Source organism: Callithrix jacchus, chromosome 9 (assembly GCF_049354715.1).
Source record: "Callithrix jacchus isolate 240 chromosome 9, calJac240_pri, whole genome shotgun sequence".
Classification (NCBI taxonomy): Eukaryota; Metazoa; Chordata; class Mammalia; order Primates; family Cebidae; genus Callithrix; species Callithrix jacchus.
In genome coordinates, this window is record NC_133510.1 from 113284407 (window position 1) to 113304182 (window position 19776).

The 19776-nt window shown below is 43.7% G+C and overlaps 1 protein-coding gene across 4 annotated transcripts in view; it reads right to left on the minus strand.

The window, feature by feature from the left end:
* ANAPC7 (anaphase promoting complex subunit 7) overlaps window positions 1-19776 on the minus strand; it is a 22095-nt gene continuing 2319 nt past the window's right edge. For 3 of the 4 annotated variants that reach the window (XM_002807139.7, XM_017976371.4, XM_035257563.3), the window contains exons 2-11: window positions 17850-18036; window positions 16958-17077; window positions 13888-13999; window positions 12839-12992; window positions 11611-11753; window positions 9240-9357; window positions 7737-7933; window positions 4019-4243; window positions 2600-2750; window positions 1-860 (exon numbers count right to left, since the gene is read on the minus strand). In XM_002807139.7, the coding sequence (XP_002807185.4) occupies window positions 671-860; window positions 2600-2750; window positions 4019-4243; window positions 7737-7933; window positions 9240-9357; window positions 11611-11753; window positions 12839-12992; window positions 13888-13999; window positions 16958-17077; window positions 17850-18036 (1597 nt within the window). In that variant the 3' untranslated portion in view covers window positions 1-670. Of the gene's footprint in view, window positions 861-2599; window positions 2751-4018; window positions 4244-7736; window positions 7934-9239; window positions 9358-11610; window positions 11754-12838; window positions 12993-13887; window positions 14000-16957; window positions 17078-17849; window positions 18062-19776 lie in introns of all 4 variants that reach the window. The other variant, XM_035257564.3, reaches the window with a different exon arrangement.

Consider the following 19776-nt stretch of genomic DNA (forward strand, 5'->3'; position numbering starts at 1 on the left):
TGACTATACAAACCAGTTTTATTAGGGAACTGCCCCAGGTGAACCTCTGTTCATGCTCTCATCACACCTGTTTCTCAAATCAGCCCAGGCTCAGAGAGGCAAGTTACCAGCTAAGCAAAGAGGAAAACTGTTCTGCAAAATAGCAACTGTCAGCTTAAGGCATTACTAACATTGCAGAAGGAAGCAAGATTACTAGGGATGTCTGGATAGCCCAGGACAATGACTTCTGGGAACGGGAAGCCCTCTAGGGCCAGATCGTGCTGCCATCCAACTTAGGAGGTGACACTATCGTGCTGGGATGGTGGGTCACTCCTTCAAACCCATCCACATCACTGACAGAACACTGTCTATTCCTTGAGCTTTTGGATTTAGAAATTAGTTATATAAAAAGTACTCTTGGCCCAGAAGCCCCAACATGTGTGTGGGTCTCAGGGCACTCCCTCAGTCCTCCCTGGCTGGAGCAGGGGAGGATGGAGATACATGGAAGGTTGGTCAGGCTCTGTTTTAGAAATGAAGTCACATCTAGGAATCAGGAGCAAGGGGGCAGAGACCCCTGCTGCAATCACATGCTGAATCATTGTCCTCCTGAGAGCAGGCTCCTACGGTTCCTTCAGTCCACGGAAGTGCTCAGAGCAGGGCAGGCCAGTGCGGCCATGGAGCTGCCGCCCCCTCACTGCATGCCGAACCACTGCTCCTGGTCAGCCCACTGGGCCGCCTCACTGTCGCTGCCCTCCAGGTCCCCTTCTTCCCCACTCCCTTCCATGTCGTCCACATCCTCCTCCTGAGTGGCATCCGTGGGACTCTCCTCCTTCTCCATCTTCTGCATCCCCTCTAGAGACTTCTGGTCATTGGGGTCCAAACTAGGGGACAACAAAACAAAGGAGAGGCCTGAATCTCTGCCTTGCTCTTGCTGGCTGATTCGTCATCTCCCTGGCCCAGCAGTGAAATGACCACACAGTCCCAGAGAAAGTGCTAAAGCCTGGCCTCTCCAAACAACTCAGGCTTCCGAGGCTGGGTTGATGGAGTCCACCATGAGAAGGGCAAAAAGGAGTCTTTTCCTAATTTTTAGAGTTCTCAATTTGAGTTTTTCTCTACAAATTTCTTAAATTTTTTCATTCCTATTACCCCTAGCATTCTGCTAGTGGCTACTAGATAACACAAATGAAAAAGTGGTAAACAAACATTAACAGGTAAATTCAAACGTAATTCCCAGAAAGTTGGGTTTTTGAGCTATGGGGTTACAAAAAAAAATAGGAATTTCTCTGAGTAGAGGTGTTCCATGTTCTTATGATGTAATTAAATATATCAGCATTTCAGGAGCCAACCAAAAACATCATGCTGTACCATGGAACAGATTTGTAAACACCTAGGTTAGACCCCAGGACCCAAGGCTACCCTTACCCGAGCATTCACATTTAGTAGCTGGGAGTCAGTAAATGTGCCACCCCCATCCCCAGAGTTCAGAGCCTCTAGAACATTCATTTGTTTGCCTCCTAAGCAATCTTTCATCTTGCCTTGGTGACCATCACCCAAGCCAGCAGGTGTCCCACGCCTAGTAAACTCCATCTCTAATAAAAGTCTAGTATTTTTTTTTTCTCTCTTGCTTCTGGGCTTCTAAAAAGCAGCCAAAACCCACATTGGCATTCTGTTTCTAACAATGTAAATGCGGACCGATCTGTAATATCTCCTGGTCTCCTAGTTGCTGAACCCTTCCACACCCATACTCTGAAGCTCTCACCCATACCCAGGGCTCCTGCCCTCTGGACTCACACCTTCCCTTCTACAGACTGCTATGAAAGCCCTTAGCATGTGGTATGGTCAGTCTGCATGTCTAAGACTGACAGCTCCCAAAACATATCATCTCCAATGGTCACTGAGATGATAAGCACACAAGTGGTGCTCAACTGTGTGCTGAACAACTGAATGTGATCAGACTCTATTAAAGACAGCCCCTCACCATATAATCTTACACACACACGGACAACCCTCAAATAAACCACTTCTGTATTAAACAGTAAGAAGACCACTATTTATTTAGTATTTACTATGTACCAGGCACAGGGCTAAGAGCTTACATGTTATAATCATTTAACCCTCATTCAATCATTTAATGTCTAATAGGTAGATAGATATAGACAAGGAAATGTGTTAGTAACTTGCCCAAGATCACAGGTGGTGAAAGTAGTATTCAAAACTTCAGACCTCAAGTTCTTAACTACTACAGTAGATAGAAACATGGGAAAGTACTTACAATACTTTGATTTGAAAAAGAAGAATATAAAATATATACTAGGTACAACCCTATAAAAATATGTATGTGAGTGGGCAAGGACAGAAGATGATCTATACAAATGAACACAGATGTTATAGTGGTGTGGAATGGTTATGAGTGAAACAGTTCCTTAATGTTGTTAATATATTTTAAGAAAAAATTTTTAGAAGTCATGAATTCACAAATAACTCTTCTATCATTACTATTATTGTTCTGCTTTCAACCACAGACACAAACTGTGAATGTGTTTCCATAACTCCTGTGACGCAGCTCACTGCCTCCTCTACCCTCCTCAGTGGCCTTCCCCCACGGGAGGCTAGTGCCTACCTTAGTGCTATACTATACTGGTCCATTGCCTCCTGATACTCATTGACAGCTACAAGGAAATCTCCTAGGATCCGATGCAGGACACAGTCGCTCTGATTAGCCAGTGCGTTCCTCAGCAAAGCAATTCCATCTTCGTATTTCTGTTCTCTACCTGGGGGGATAAAAAAGACCCTCACTGTCCTACATTAACATTTAAAAAATACATTCTCATCTTAAGTCATGTACAAAAAACCACAACTATCATTCTGACAATCTCTTTGCAGACATCCTCAAGAGAATACTGGTGCAACACAAAGCGAGGGGCAAGCACACCTGAGGTTTTAGTCAATTAAGAAATTCGCAGTCTGAATTATGTTTTAAATGGGCTCTTTTTTTTTTTTTGAGACAGAGTCTTACTTTGTCACCAGGCACCAGACTGGAGTGCAGTGGCACAATCTCGGCTCACTGCAACCTCCGCCTCCCGGGTTCAAGCAATTCTCCTGCCTCAGCCTCCGGAATAGCTGGGACTACAGACACATGCCACCATGCCCAGCTAATTTTTGTATTTTTAGTAGAGACGGGGTTTCACCATGTTGGCCAGGATGGTCTCGATCTCTTGACCTCGTGATCCACCCGCCTTGGCCTCCCAAAGTGCTGGGATTACAGGCTTGAGCCACCGTGCCCGGCTTTTTATTTTTTTTTTTGAGGCAGAGTTTTGTTCTTGTTACCCAGGCTGGAGTACAATGGCATAATCTCGGCTCTCCGCAACCTCCGCCTCCTGGGTTCAGGCAATTCTCCTGCCTCAGCCTCCTGAGTAGCTGGGATTACAGGCACACGCCACTGTGCCCAGCTAATTTTTTGTATTTTCAGTAGAGATGGGGTTTCACCATGTTGACCAGGATGGTCTTGATCTCCTGACCTCGTGATCCACCTGCCTCGGCCTCCCAAAGTGCTGGGATTACAGGCTTGAGCCACCGCGCCCGGCCTTAAATGGGCTCTTAACGTTAAAAAGCCAAACTGCATTTTATTTGCCAACTAACCCAAATTTGATGAACCAAATTATGAGTTCATCATAAGTCAGGACTGAACAAAAACAGGGCTAAAAGCGAAGTCACAAAATAATCCAGATGGCTCTGAACAGGTCAAACTGGCTAAAACAAGTTAGTTATATTCAGCTCAAACTAATTCAGGATAAATCAAACCAGATAATAGTGAGCCAAACAGATACCAACTAATAGATGGTTTGAACCAAGCCAAGCAGGTCTAAGCCAGCTACATTTGGTTGGACTAAATACAAACGAATCCAAGCAGGCTCAGACCTGCTGCAAAAGGCACACACCTGTCTGGTCATCTGTAACTAGCTGGGACAAGGGTGACCACCAACTGAGGTCAGGATTTATTAAAATTAATGATGAACAGGGCAGAAATTAAGACACTTACTAAGTAATTCTGCTTTTTTCACCACAGCCTTAATGTAATCTGGCCTTTGGGTCAGGGCTTTATCTAATAACGTTTTGGCTTTCTCCTGTGTCACTGGGTCTTCAAGACAAACAGTGGCTAAAAGGGTAAGCGTCTGTGCATTTGCTCCCAGAGTTTTGTAAACGTTGTTAGCCATTACCATTGCTTCTCGGATACTGTTGGAGGCTAAGTAACATTCTATGAGACCTGAAAAAAGTAAAACACATGAAGACATTCAATGCCATTACCATTCCAACCCATGCTTCCACTCTGACAGCTGTCCAAATTGCTAACGTTCAAAGCTTCAAACGGCAGGCCAGGGGAAACTGATGGTGAGATCAGACTGGCAAGTGTTGATGGAATAGCTAAGAAGTGCTATTCCAGAGCACTTGATGGATGTGGAAAAAGACTGCCTTCAAAGGCACCTTCAGTTTAGGGAAGGAAACAAGCACGTGTAAGGAACTCACAGCATGTGAGCACCCCATCTGACCGCTAGAAGAACAAATGTGACGCTAATGTTTAGTCTGTCATATGGCCAAGAAATTAAAGTAGTGAGAGATGATGTTCCAACAAAACCTAAAGTTTTGCTGCCTCTTAACAAGCTGTTATTCTCCAGCTGCATTCAGTCACCTGCAGGCCTATGTTTAAGAGGGAAGTCTCCTAGAATCTTTTTTTTTTTTATTTTGAGACCGAGTCTTGCTCTGTTACAAGGCTGAAGTGCAGTGGCGTGACCTTGGCTCACTGCAACCTCTGCCTCCCAGGTTCAAGTGATTCTCCTGCCTCAGCCTCCTGAGTAGCTGGGATTATAGGCACAGGCCACCAAGGCTGGCTAATTTTTCTATTTTTAGTAGAGACGGGTTTTCACCATGTTGACCAGGATGGTCTCAATCTCTTGACCTCATGATCCACCCGCCTCAGCCTCCCAAAGTGCTGGGATTACAGGCGTAAGCCACCATGCCTGGCCTAATTTTAATTTTTCTTTTTTTTTTTTTTTTTGAGACGTAGTTTCACTCTTGTTGCCCAGGCTAGAGTGCAATGGTGTGATCTTGGCTCACCGCAACCTCCGCCTCCCAGGTTCAAGTGATTCTCCTGCCTTAGCCTCCCTAGTGGCTGGGATTACAGGCATGCACCACCACACCTGGCTAATTTTTTTTTACTTTTAGTAGAAACAGGGTTTCTCCATGTTCATCAGGCGGGTCTGCAACTGCTGACCTCAGGTGATTCACCCACCTCAGCTTCCCAAAGTGCTAGGATTACAGGCATGAGCCACCGCACCTGACCTGGCTCCTAAAGTCTTAAACTGAAAGTCCAGTTCAACAAACTATAGGACTTATTGTCAAGCAATCTAGTAAGACTCTTTCATTTGAAACATAACAGCTGTCTCAAAAGGCACTTGCTGAGGGCTTCCCTAAACTAGATGACAGTATTTTATCAGATCCAACAAAAAGACTGTCACTGGCAGCCCTTGCCTCTTTCCACACCCACAGCAAGACGCCCTATGGGACCACCTTGAGAACAGTCAACTCTCAACTCTTCATGCCAAGAAGTTGAGGAGAACAGAGGAATAACTTTTTGGCACAAAGTGCTCATCAAAACAGAAAAACAGCTTAAACCCCAAACCCACACAATCCTTGGCAGATTTTCTCTGCATACTCCTCCACCCTAGCAGCATTTATAACATTCATGCACACCCTTCCACACACTATGGTTACTTAACCAGAAATTACCTAACTCTTTTTTTTTTTGGAAACGAAGTCTTGCTCTGTCACCCAGGCTGGAGTGCAGTGGTGACATCTTGGCTCACTGCAACCTACATCTCCTGGGTTCAAGTGATTCTCCTGCCTCAGCCTCTTGAGTAGCTGGGACTACAGGCATGTGTACCATGCCTGGCTAATTTTTTTTTTTCTACTTTTAGTAGAGATGGGGTTTCACCATGTTGGCCAGGCTGGTCTCAAACTCCTGACCTCAGGTGATCTGGCTATCTCAGCCTTCCAATGTGCTGGGATTACAGGCGTGAGCCACCGTGCTCAGCCAATTACCTAACTCTTAAGGGCACCATGTTGGATTCCAAATACAGTTGTATGCAATTACTTATTGAATAGTTTTACTTCCCTGCTAAAGCTCCACTGGAACTTCAGAAGAAAAGAGCATGCACTTGCCTAACCTAAACCTCTACCAGCAAAGGAAGCTCCAAATGGGAACTCTAAGAAACATTAAAGGGTGTAACAAGGGTTGCCCTGAGCCAAATCTCCAAATGGCAGCTTGAAAAGCCTCACTGGCCAACTGGGAAACATCTGGTGTCCAGATATTATAGGAGGGGCTATTCAACTGCATCCCTGAGCTCCAGTGAAATAAGCGTGAAGTACAATGGAATTAGCATAACAACAGCTGGAAAGAAAGAGAAGTTACACTTTCAGGATCAAGAAGTTAATCTGAAACCAGAACTTGGTTTGCTGGAGCTTCTTTAAGAACAAAGACAATCCTCTTTCCCCACAACAAATCCACCAGAGGCATACTCTCTGGCTATTTAAGCAGATTTGTTCTCCCTCCCAACTTCCAAATTTTATTTCTCAAATTTGAACTCATCTTCCTGTTAAGAGCAAATCACTCCTAGACTCCTGGGTTTATTTTTAAATGCTTACAAAAATATGTTTTGGAGGAACTGCATCTTGTAAGATCTATTTTAATGTCTGTGACTGAGTCACCAAACGTTGCTGAAGCTGGCATAGCTCCTTTGAACTCCTAGGGGTCAGTTCACATGAACTTAAACTATGACATAACAAAACAGTTGGACCCCAATTGTGCCCACTCTGGAGGTCACAATGAACAGACCCATTCCCAAAGCCAACAGTATCATATGGACGTGGAGTTATCCTATGAGTACTATCTCTGGCCTAAGGTAAGATGGCCACAAAAAAGAACAGGTATAACAGGGCATGCACAATGGCTCATGCCTGTAATCCCAGCACTTTAGGAGGCTGAGGTAGGCAGATCACTTGAGGCCAGGAGTTCGAGACCAGCCTGGCCAACATGGCAAAACCCCGTCTTTACTAAATATGCAAAAATTAGCTGGGCATGGTGGCACACGCATGTAATCCCAGCTACGTGGGAGGCTGAGGCAGAAGAATCGTTTAAACCCAGGAGGCAGAGGTTGAAGTGAGCTGAGACTGCACCACTGCACTCCAGCCTGGGCAACAGAGTAAGACTCTACCTCAGATAAAAATAAAAATAATAAAAATAGGTAAACTAAGTGATCTAGCATGGTGCCTCACACAGAGAGATTCATATTAATGAGTATGCCACAATGGGTCGGGGCAGGGGTGGGAGGACAAAAACAACCACCCCATCCCAACTATCCTCTCACCAAAACCAGAAGAAAAAAAAATGAGAAAAAATTGATTCTGAAAGTATGAGGTAACAAATCCAGTGAAAGCCCTAAATATATGTAAAATGCCCAGTGTAGTGGTTCCCCAACTTGTCTGCATATTGCTAATACCTGGGTATCTTCAGAAATATTGATGTCTATTCCCAACCCCGTATATTTCCATCTACACTGGAGATACCCAATAACAGGATTTTGAAAAGCTTTGCCAGATGCTTCTAACAGAGTTTGGAAAGTGCTGGCCTAATGAAACCTTCCACCTTAGGGCCGATGCCACACCCACAGATGTACACCATTCACCTTTATTTTCTATCTTACCTTCATAACAATCTAAGCGACAAGGTGCGAGCCGTATGGCCTCCCGAAAATGGATTATTGCTTCTTGGACTCTGCCCATGTTCCTAAGTGCTGCTCCCTTAAGTAGCAAAGCTTGAACACTATTACTGTTCAGCTGAATGGCCTTGGCTCCTAAATAGAGGGCCCGAGAGTAGCGTTTGCTATAGAAGCTGTGACAACTGGAGAAAACAAAAACAAAAACAAAACCCAGAAGTTATCCAAAAGGACTACAAAGAAACTTCATCCAAAAATCATACTGAAGGTCCTGTACATAATCCTTATTCCAAACCCAAACTTACCATGGTTTTTGCTTGTTTGCTTTTTTTGAGACAGAGTCTCGCCCTGTCACCCAGGCTGGAGTGCAATGGCATGATGTCAGTTCACTGCAAACTCCACCTCCCAGGTTCAAGCAATTCTCCTGCCTCAGCCTCCCGAGTAGCTGGGACTACAGGCGCCTGCTACCAAGCCTGGCTAATTTTTTTGTATCTTTAGTGGAGACAGGGTTTCACCATGTTGGCCAGGCGGTTCTGGAACTCCTTACCTTGTGATATGCCTGCCTCAACATCCCAAAGTGCTGGGATTACAGGCGTAAGTCACTGAGCCCAGTCCCACACTTAGTTTTAACCTAAGCTATTAATGGAAAAGCAAAACCAAAAAATCCACTAAATATTTCTTTTTAGAGGGAAATCTTAATATGGAAAGGAAAAATTATGGAAAAGAACCTACAATCTGGATACTAGTTATTAGCAGAGAGGCATTTGGAGAATTTGTAAAGCCAGGTTAGTAACAAAGGAGCATCTTCTGGTCCTATCACTGATGGCCCAGTACTAAGCACAATACATTCACTGACTCAATTAATGCTTAACCCTAGAAGGAGAAGTTATTAGCCAATTTTCCAAATGAGAATATAGACCTAGATAGGTAAATAATGCATTCAGAGTCCTAAATCATGATTTCAATCCAGGACTAATTATCCTTTTAAAAAATATACATACATATACACACACACACACACACACACACACAAAGACAGAATCTTGCTACGTTGCCCAGGCTGGTCTCAAACTCCTGAATTCAAGTAATTACTTTTTTATTTTATTATTTTTTTGAGACAAAGTCTCACTCTGCCACCCACATGGAGTGCAGTGGCTTGATCTTGGCTCACTGCAACCTCCACCTCCCAGCTTGAAGCGATTCTCCCATCTCAGCCTCTCTAGTAGCAGGGATTACAGGGGTGCACCACCATGCCTGGCTAATTTTTGTATTTTTAGTAGAAATGGGAGTTTTGCCACGACGGCCAGGCTGGTCTCACAAGTGAACCACCTGTCTCAGCCACCCAAAGTGCTGGGATTACAGGCATGAGCCACTGTGCCAGGCCAGGTGATTACCTCTTAAACCTGTGCTTTCAACTTACATTCTCTTCAGAAGGAACCACTTCTCTTAATCTACTGACAACTAGGGAGAAAGGGGAATGCATAACCATACCCAGAGACCACCCACGGTTCTGCATGCTGATCAGAGATATTGAAAAGGCGGCATCCAAGGTTTTCCACATCCTCTAGCCGCCCTTCTCGTGCCAGGAGGTAGCCATATACATCCATTCCTAGAAAGGAAGGACACAGTGAGAAGAGGTGATTTAAGCAGAGCAGGAGGAATCCCACATACAGGAGTAGAGCCCAACATCAGACCCCATGCTGAGGCCCCAGCTCCCATAGGGGCTAAGCCCTTTCCACTATCACAGGCTCCTCCCACTACTATTTCAGGTTTCCTACAAAGTGACTAATTTCTTTTTTCTCCAGTGTCATGTGATACTATTTTTTTTTCTTTTTCCAAAGTGACTATTAAAAAGCAAAACCCAGCACGGCATGGTGGCTCACACCTGTAATCCTGGCACGTTGGATGGAAGAGGCAGGAGGATAACCTGGGCCTAGGAGACCAGCCTGGGCAATATGGTGAGACCCTGTCTCCACAAAAATTTTTAAAAATTAGCCAAGCACAGTGGCACATGCCTGTGGTCCCGGCTATTCAAGAGGTTAAGGCAGGAGGATTGCTTCAGCCCTGGAGGTCAAGGCTCTAGCGAGTGGTTTGTGCCACTCCAGCCTGAGTGATGGAACAAGACCCTGTTTCAAACGACAAAAACAAAAACCAAAGGAGCAGAACAACCTACCTCACAATTTGAAAGCCTCCGATTTTCAGGAACTATTTGTCCCTTTATCCTGTGGCATGATATACAGCTACCCGAATCCAACCAGAAAAGGCCCAAAAAAGGCATCAAGTAAGGTCTCTTTTCCAAGAGCTCTAGGCCATCAGAAATACACACTGAGTATGCTGCTGAAAAGCCAACCAGTCTCAGAAAAAGTTGGCCTGCTCCAGAAAACAGCCTGTAGTGCTATCCAGAATGCAGTTCATTAAAGATCAGGCTGGGCACGGTGGTTTACATCTGTCATCCCAGCACTTATAGAGGCTGAGGAGAGCAGATCACCTAAGGTCAGGAGTTCCAGACCAGCCTAGCTAACATGGTAAAACACCGTCTCTTCTAAAAAATACAAAAATTAGTCAGGCGTGGTGGTGAGTGCCTGTAATCTCAGCTACTTGGGAGGCTGAGGTGGGAGAGTCGCTTGAACCCAGGAGGCGGAGGTTGCAGTGAGCTGAGACTATGCCACTGCACTCCCACCTGGGTAACAACAGTGAAACTCCATCTCAAAAAAAAAACCAACAAAAACAAACAAAAACCTCACTGCCTCTCCCCAGCCCCCACTTTATTCTTACCCACATTCTATAAAAAGGGCCCTATGCTCAATCACCCATCTTTTGCCACCATTCTCTTCCATCCCTTGCTATTCCTTCAGATTCCCACGAACATTCCTCTCAAACCAAGACTACTGCAATGCTCCTGCTGGCCCCTGGGCCTGGATCTGAGATTCAGAGCTGCCATTCTCATTTAAGCTGCCAGCTACTGCCAGACTGGTATTTCTAAAACACCATTTTCATCATGGGTGCAGGCAGCTTGGAGAAGAGGAATAAGCACTAGGGAAGAGGGAAATCTTGTGCAAACAAATCCATCTTTCTAGATCTGCTTCCTCATCTAAATGTTTGGGATAGCTCCTTCCAGCTCCACCATTCCCCTGGGTTAAGAAGCTCACAAGACTATTTTTTGTTACAAGGCCCTATTTTTCTGATGGCCTTTTTTAGGCCTTTACAAATAGATAGCCTATCTATCTCACTTTATTTCCCACTATTCCTGAGCACTCACTGCCAGTGTCCCAACTGCCATCTCTTGGAGGTCCCTGTGAAGATTACCCTTCACCTACTAACTTCTTTAAAATCAATGATGTTTCTGCTGTTCACTCCTAATTACTGCCTAAATAATCTTTATCCCTTTCAAGTGTACAGATCTAATCACTGCCTAAATACTCCTTATCCCTGTTCAAGTGTACAGATCTTGAACATCTGTACACTTACTCCTTTTTAATTATACTAAGGACAGGGTAAAACAAAATTCCCTAAAAAGGATATTATGGTTTTAGGGATGCCATCCAAATTCTCAGTCAAGCACATCATAAATTTATAAGTCATAAGGAGGAGCTATGATCCCCCTCAAAAGAAAAAAAGCCAAATAATGATCTGTGGGGAGAAGACACTTGAATTCAAGCACAAAAAACTGCTCAAATGGAATTACCTAAGTGTTAGAGACATGTGTCAAGACCTAAAAAAAGTAAAAGACTACTGTAATAAGTTTTATAAACTATGTCTACGAAACTTGGTATCAAGAGTTCATGCTGCATTTTCTCCCTATTATCTCCAATCCCTCCCACCCTGCAACAGCCACTGTTTTCCTGTCCCAAGAATTACTTACCTTTTATCAGATAAGGATCCAACATCTGTGCCTGTTCAAACTTGAGGACAGAGTTTTTATTGTCTCCAGCTCTGAAGTACAGATCTGCTAAGCTTCCCAGTAGGTCCACGTTATCTCGCAATAAGGATTTTTTCTCTAGTGAACTTTAAGATATTTATTAAACACTGAACCTTTAAATTTATGATAAATCCTCTTAGTTGTTGAATCTGGATGATTGGTCATCCAGATGCTATTTTCTTTTGGGTAAATATAAAATTCTTTTTAATAAAAACTTTAAGCTTCTAACTTTAAAAAAAAGTTATACAGGATAGCAAAAACAGAATAAAGTAGAACTCAGTACCAACAAGTAACTTTCTGGTTGCAGTTCTTCAGAACACAACACACACTACATGGTGTTAAAGGTAATGTCATTCACATTTGACAGCTACTTATTACTCAACTAAATGACTTTGCATAACAAAAACCAAAGCCTCTTCTTGTTCTTGAACTTTAGCTGAACAGAAAGAAAATCCCCAGTCCTAAGAAGGCAAGTCAAGTTAGATGCTGCAATAAACTATGCTTCTGGGGAGTGCAAAATGATTTTCTTCCAGGTTAAAGAATGACACACTAAAGCCAGGCGTGGTAGTTCATGCCTATAATCCCAGCACTTTGGGAGGCCCAGGTGGAAGGATCACTTGAGCCCAGGAATTCAAGACCAGCTTAGGCAACATGGTGAAACCCCATCTCTATAAAAAAAATACAAAAATTAGCTGGGTGTGGTGGCATGCACCCGTAGTCCCAACTACTCAGGAGGCTGAGCAGGAGGATGGTTTGAGCCCAGAAGATCGACAGGTCAAGGGTACACTGAGCTGTGACTGCACCACTGCACTCCAGCCTGGGTGAGAGAGAGAGAGATCTTGTCTCAAAAAAAAAAAAAAAAAAAAAAAAAAAAAAAAAAAAAAAAAGAATGATACACCAAGGTAGACTGCTTTGCTTTGCTTTGCAAGGGTTACTACCTGTGCATGTGCAGAACTAAACTAAGTCAGATTTACATTTTTACTGGTCCCCAACAGACATGAAAACATGATTACATTTGGGACCATTCAGTATAAAAGACTAACATAGCCCAGAGACTGGCTGCAGCAACAAGAGAGAAGCATCTTATTTTTCTTTTTGCTCCTTCAGATACATCAGACTTCTAGACAAGGACAGGGCCTCAAAAACACTGAATTAACTTTGTGGCTCTCACCAGATGGTATTGATTGCTCTTGAGTTGTCACCGGTATGCACAAAAGCGTATGCTTTTATCCACACAGAGAGCCAGTCCAAGTTAGGCACGGTTTGGATCACATTCATTGTCATGGATGCCACCTCTGCCCCTTTTACAGAAAGGGACAGCAAGCCTAAACCAACAGAAAGCAGGAGAAAGAAGGTAAGGCACAACATCTCTCTTCCACATGCAAGGAGCAATGGGCTACATTTTCCCTCGGCTAAAAGACAACTGCTTTCCTATTCTAAGTGAGATATATGACAGAAAAAATATCATTTAGTGTTTCTTTTCTTTTTGAGACAGAATCTCGCATTCCAGTCCCCCCCCAGGCTGGAATGCAGTGGCATGATCTCAGCTCACTGCAGCCTCCGCCTCCAGGGTTCCAGTAATGCTCATGCCTCAGTCTCCCAAGTAGCTGGACTACAGGCGAACCCCACTATGCCCAGCTAATTTTTTTATTTTAGTAGAGAGAGGGTCTCAAACTCCTGAGCTCAGGCAATCACATACCTCAGCCTCCCAAAGTGCTAGGACTGCAGGCGTGAGCCACCGAGCCCAGCCAAAAACCATTATTAAGTATTTCTTGATTGAATATGTGACAATAGAAACCCTATTAAATCACTCTCTGGAGGGGAACTTTAAAAAATAAAGTTAGGCCGGGCGCGGTGGCTCACGTCTGTAATCCCAGCACTTTGGGAGGCCGAGGCGGGTGGATCACGAGGTCAAGAGATCAAGACCATCCTGGTCAACAAGGTGAAACCTCGTCTCTACTAAAAATACAAAAATTAGCTGGGCATGGTGGTGTGCGCCTGTAGTCCTAGCTACTCGGGAGGCTGAGGCAGGAGAATTGCTTGAACCCAGGAGGCAGTGGTTGTGGTGAGTCGAGATCGCGCCATTGCACTCCACCCTGGGTAACAAGAGCGAAACTCTGTCTCAAAAAAAAGAAAAGTTATTCTAATGTACGGCCAACTTTGAGAACTACTATCACTGACAGTAAACATGCCATGAAAACAGGCAGAAAATATCTCTACCTAGAATGGCATCAAGGGCTAACGGGCACTGCCTCAGCACCTCCTTATAGCTGGTGACTGAAGGGCGCTCCTGACCAGCCTTCTTGTACAGGTTTGCCAGCATCATGTTTATCTGTATAAACACAAACAACAGACAGTAAAATAAGTGTATACTGCAAAGAAAATCTCTCACAATGAAGAAGTCCTAATTTTCATTACCAGCTACTTACTTTTTACTGGAAAATCTACCCATAACCCTGTGCAAATAAAGGGAGACTGACCCCATTTTTCAAAAGCAAGAAGAAATCACTACCCTTGCTTTCCCTAGTACTTCCCATCCCTAAGAGGAAAGTAAAATTACCTTCCCACAAGGCCCAGTAATATCGGGACAAAAGACGCTGCCTCTGGAAACAGGAGTAACATTCTTTAAGAAATGGTAGAGAATGCTAGTTAACTCGATTCTTTCTTGATCTTAAAACAGAAGATGAACTACCTCACATAAGAAAGTGAGAAACTCTTGACATAGCTAGTTAAGAAGGATCAGATGAGTTTTCCCCTAAAAGGAAATGATACAGAAGGACAGATAAAGCAGTGTAATACTGGGCTTTTCTCTGAGAATTCGACTTGGGGCTGGACTCTAGCCTTTCAAACACTTAAGGCTTTGGCCCCTAGGTACTAATTCACTAAAATAATGCTATGAAAATCGGCTATACTATTTAAATCCAGTGACTGCAGGCAGCTGCATTTTAGCATAATTTAAACATGCAACTTGCTAAAGCTAAATAAAAATAATCCTACCTAACATGTAACTGAGAAAAATCTGAAAAAAATCTAAAAGTTCCAAAGAATGCAGAAGTTATAGGAAAGTGATAAAAAAAACCTTCCTAATAGTACAGAGATAAACACAATATTCCACTTTAAAATTATATATATATATTTTGAGACAGAATTTTGCTCTTTTCACCTAGGCTGGAGTGCAATAGCACAATCTCAGCTCACTGTAACCTCTGCCTCCTGGGTTCAAACGATTTTCCTCCCTCAGTATCCTGAGTAGCTGGGATTACAGGTGTACGCTACTAAGCCCAGCTAATTTTTTTTGGATTTTTAGTAGAGACAGGGATTCACCATATTGGGGCTAGGCTGGTCTTGAACTCCTGACCTCAGGTGATCCACCCACCTAGGCCTCCCAAAGTGCTGTGATTATAGGTATGAGCCACTGCACCTGGCAAAATTAGTAGGTTCTAAACACAATACTATTTGCTAGATTATTAACTAAGAAAGCAGTCAATGTGAGGGCACAAAAGAAAAAAAAGAACCCCAATCTCTTCAATTATCTGTGGTTTGGTATGCCAAATATTTACAGGAAAGAGTGACGCTGAAGATAAAGAATATCTGTTCCAATTGTAGAGCTACATTATATAAAACAATCTAATATACCATAATTCAAACAATGGAATAATGAAATACTAAAAATAAAACTATTTTTTACTTGGCCTCAGGTTTTCCATATTAGGCTAATTTGAAAATGCAAAGAAAAGTTCTTAAAGGAGAACTCCAGGATTGCTGTCAATACTTGTAAAGAATAAAAAGTTAAATTTAGGATCCTTTCTTGACTGCTGGAGGTACATGTATATTTGAGACGGCCCAGGCTGCAGTGCAGTGGCATAATCTCAGCTCACTGCAACCTCTGCCTCCCGGGTTCAAGTGATTGTCCTGCCTCAGCCTCCTGAATAACTAGGATTACGGGCACACGCCACCACGCCCAGATAATTTTTGTATTTGCAGTAGAGACAGGGTTTCACCATGTTGGTCAGGCTGGTCTCAAACTCCTGACCTTGTGATCCACCCACCTTGGCTTCCCAAAGTGCTGGGATTACAGGTGTGAGCCACTGTGCCCAGCCAACTGCTGGTTATATTAACAAACTATGACTGACAGACCAACTGTCTCAACAAATATCACCATTTCTTTTAAGCTACTTGACTGTCATTTAAAAGAATACCTAATGAAAAAGTCAGGCTGGGAGCGGTGGTTCATGCCTGTAATCCCAGCATTTTGGGAGGCTGAGGCGGGCGGATCATGACGTCAGGAGATCCAGACCATCCTGGCCAATATGGTGAAATCCTATCTCTACTAAAAATACAAAAAAATTAGCTGGGCATGGTGGCACACGCCTGTAGTCCCAGCTACTTGGGAGGCTGAGGCAGAAGAATCAATTGAACCCAGGAGGCAGAGGTTTCGGTGAGCCAAGATTGTGCCGGTGCACTCCGGCCTAGCAATAGAGTGAGGCTCTAAGAAAGGAAGAAGGAAAAAAAAAAAGAAAGGAAGAAAGGGGAGGGGAGGAAAGAGTAAGTTACTTTTAAAACAGATCCTCATTTAAGAACATCAAGGCTGGGTGTGGTGGCTCACACCATTAATTCCAGCACTTTGGGAGGCTGAAGTGGGAGGATCACAAGGTCAGGTGTTCAAGACCAGCCTGTGCAACATGGTGAAACTCCATCTCTACTAAACAGAAATACAAAAATTAGCTGGGCATGGTGGCACACACCTGTAATCCTAGCTACTTAGGAGGCTGAGGCAGGAGAATCACTTGAACACAGGAGGCGGAGGTTGCATGAGCCAAGATCACGCCACTGCACTCCAATCTGGGCGACAGAGCAAGACTCCGTCTCAAAAAAATGAATAAAAATTTAAAAAAATTAGCTGGGTGTGGCAGTATACAATTGTAATACCAGCTATTTAAGAGAGGTGGGAGGACTGCTTAAGCCTGGGAGGTTGAAGTTGCAGTGAGCCAGGATCACACCAATGCACTCTAGTCTCGGTGACAGTGAGACTCTTAAAAAAATATTAAATATATATAAAAAAAAGAATAAGCATTTGTAGTATTCTCCAGCTATCATTTTCATCAGCTGAATTTTCAGGATATCATAGAAAAGTCATTCATCTCTCTCTGAACCCCCACCCCTACTCCATGAACAGAGGAAGAAAATGAGAATTAGAGTCATGGGTAAAATGTTTACATGAATTTGAGAAAACACGGAGCGAACAGGGTTAGGAGGGCTGAGGATAAAAACACATAAACATTCAACTTACTTTGGGAGTTCTTTGTCTTGAAGGGATCCCATCAAGTATAGCAATGGCATCTTTATCTTGTTTTAGCATTGTATAGCATTCTGCCATTTTGTATTTCACTTCAATTTCAGATGGAAGACACTAAGAGACAATGAAAACATCTTTTTGAAACATTATTCCAATAGTATGACAGTTCTTCAAAACATTAAATATAGTTATCATATGGCCCAGCAACTGTTTTTTGAGACAGGGTCTCGCTGTTGCCTAGGCTGCAGTGCAATGGTGTAAACATAATTTACCACAGCCTTGACCTCCTAGTCTCAAGCGATCCTCCCACCTTGGCCTCCTGAGTAGCTGGACAACTACAGGTGTGTGCCAACACGCCCAACTTTGTAGAGACAGGGGTCTCAAAATGCTGAGGCTAGTCTCAAACTCCTGACCTCAAGTCTTCCCACCTCAGACCACAGGTGTGAGCCACTGTGCCTGGTCTCATCTTCTACATCTAAACGGCTATCGTCTAAATCAGTGGTCCCCAACCTTTTCGGCAACAGGAAGACAATTTTTCCACAGATGGGGGGAGAGGGGATGGTTTCAGGATGAAACTGTTCCACCTCAGATCATCAGGCATTAGTCAGATTATCATATGGAACACAAAAGCTAGATCTTTGCATGCCTAGTTTACAATAGGGTTTGTGTTCCTATGAGAATCTAATGCCACAGCTGATCTGACAGGAGGCAGAGCTCAGGCAGTAATACTTGCTAACCCTTCACCCACCTCCTGCTGTGCAGCCTGGTTCCTAAGAAACCAGACACTGGGGCCTAGGGACCCCATTCTAAATTCTGAGACGTTCTCAAAAAAAAAAAAAAAAAAAAAAAAAAAAAAAAAAAATCACACAATCCTATCTTCAATTACCTGACTCTGTGGAGTAGATGCAGAATTTCCAGTTGAAGGTCTCACTTTTGAAGTTTTACTTAGGGCTTTTTTCTGCTGTAAAGCCATGGTATACTTACTCACAGCATTCCGATATTCCTTATCATGAAAGAGAGAATCTGCATGATACACCAAAAGCTGGTACTTCTGAGATGGGGAGAATAACTCACTAGAAAACAAAGAAAGTATATCCCCTACATGGGTTATTTTGAAATTTTAGAAGGAACACTGTTAGTGTCTACATAAGCCTAGCACAAAGCCTTGTATAATGACAGTTTACAAAAGAGTCAATGTACGTCAAGTGCTAGTCCCTAAAGAGGCATGAAAGGTGGAAGCTGAACTCTGTGCTAATATGATAAACATATCTATTGTTCAATACAATTTTTCTTTACTTAACATAAAAGCAATGATACCTATGAATCAAATGCAGTAGGAGGTACATAGAGAAAATGTAATACATCTTTTCTTCCCCTTCAATCCAAGGCCGCTGCCGTTTTTTTTTGAAACGGAGTCTTATTCTGTCACCCAGACTGGAGTGTAGTGGCACAATCTTGGCTCACTGCAACCCCCACCCCACAAGTTCAAGCTGTTCTCCTGCCTCATCTCCTGAGTAGCTGAGATTACAGGCATGTACCACCACGCCCGGCTTTTTTAAGTAGAGACAGGGTTTTGCCATGTTGGCCAGGCTGGTCTCGAACTCCTGAGCTCAGGCAATCTGCCCATCTCGGCCTCCCTAAGTGTTAGGATTACAGGCATGAGCCACCATGCCCAGCCTGAACAAATGTTTTAAAACTTGAGTATTTAGTCAAGAATTGTAAGTGAGCCGGGCGCGGTGGCTCAAGCCTGTAATCCCAGCACTTTGGGAGGCCGAGGCGGGTGGATCACGAGGTCAACAGATCAAGACCATCCTGGTCAACATGGTGAAACCCCATCTCTACTAAAAATACAAAAAATTAGCTGGGCATGGTGGCGCCTGCCTGTAATCCCAGCTACTCAGGAGGCTGAGGCAGGAGAATTGCCTGAACCCAGGAGGCGGAGGTTGTGGTGAGCCGAGATCGCGCCATTGCACTCCAGCCTGGGTAACGAGCGAAACTCCGTCTCCAAAAAAAAAAAGAATTATAAGTGACTAGAAGTTGGTCACTATTTCTAATGTGGAACTCATATTTTCAATTCCAATCTCATTCCTTCCCAAATAAAAGAAAGTAGTTTGCTGTTTTTCTTTTTTTTTTTTTTGAGACGGAGTCTTATTCTGTTGCCAGGCTAGGGTGCTGTGGCATGATCTTGGCTCACTACAACCTCTGCCCTCGGGGTTGAAGCAATTCCCCTGCCTCAGTCTCCCAAGTAGCTGCGAATATAGGTGTGTGCCACCAGGTTTGGCTAATTTCTCTTGACCTCATGATCCACCTGCTTCGGCCTCCCAAAGTGCTGGGATTATAGGTGTGAGCCATCACAGCTGGCTGAAGTTTACTGTTTTTCTTTGACAAGTAAAAACTATAGCTGCTTATAATGAAAGAACAAAGTGAGTCAAATAATTCTGTAGATAGTTAATTTCTCCACAAGCTAGGCACAGTGGCTCACACCTGTAATCCTAACACTTCAGGACACTGAGGTGTGAAGATTGCTTGAGCCTAAAGTCTGGTCAACATAGTGAAATCCCACCTCTTAAAAAAAATACAGGCACCGGCTGGACATGGTGGCGCATATCTGTAATCCCAGCACTTTGGGAGGCTGAGGCAGGTGAATCAGAAGGTCAAGAGATCAAGACCACGGTGAAACCCTGTCTCTACTAAAAAATACAAAACTTAGCTGGGCGTGGTGGTGCACGCCTGTAGTCCCAGCTACTCGGGAGGCTGAGGCAGGAAAACTGCTTCAACCTGGGAGGTGGAGGTTGCAGTGAGACTGTGCCACT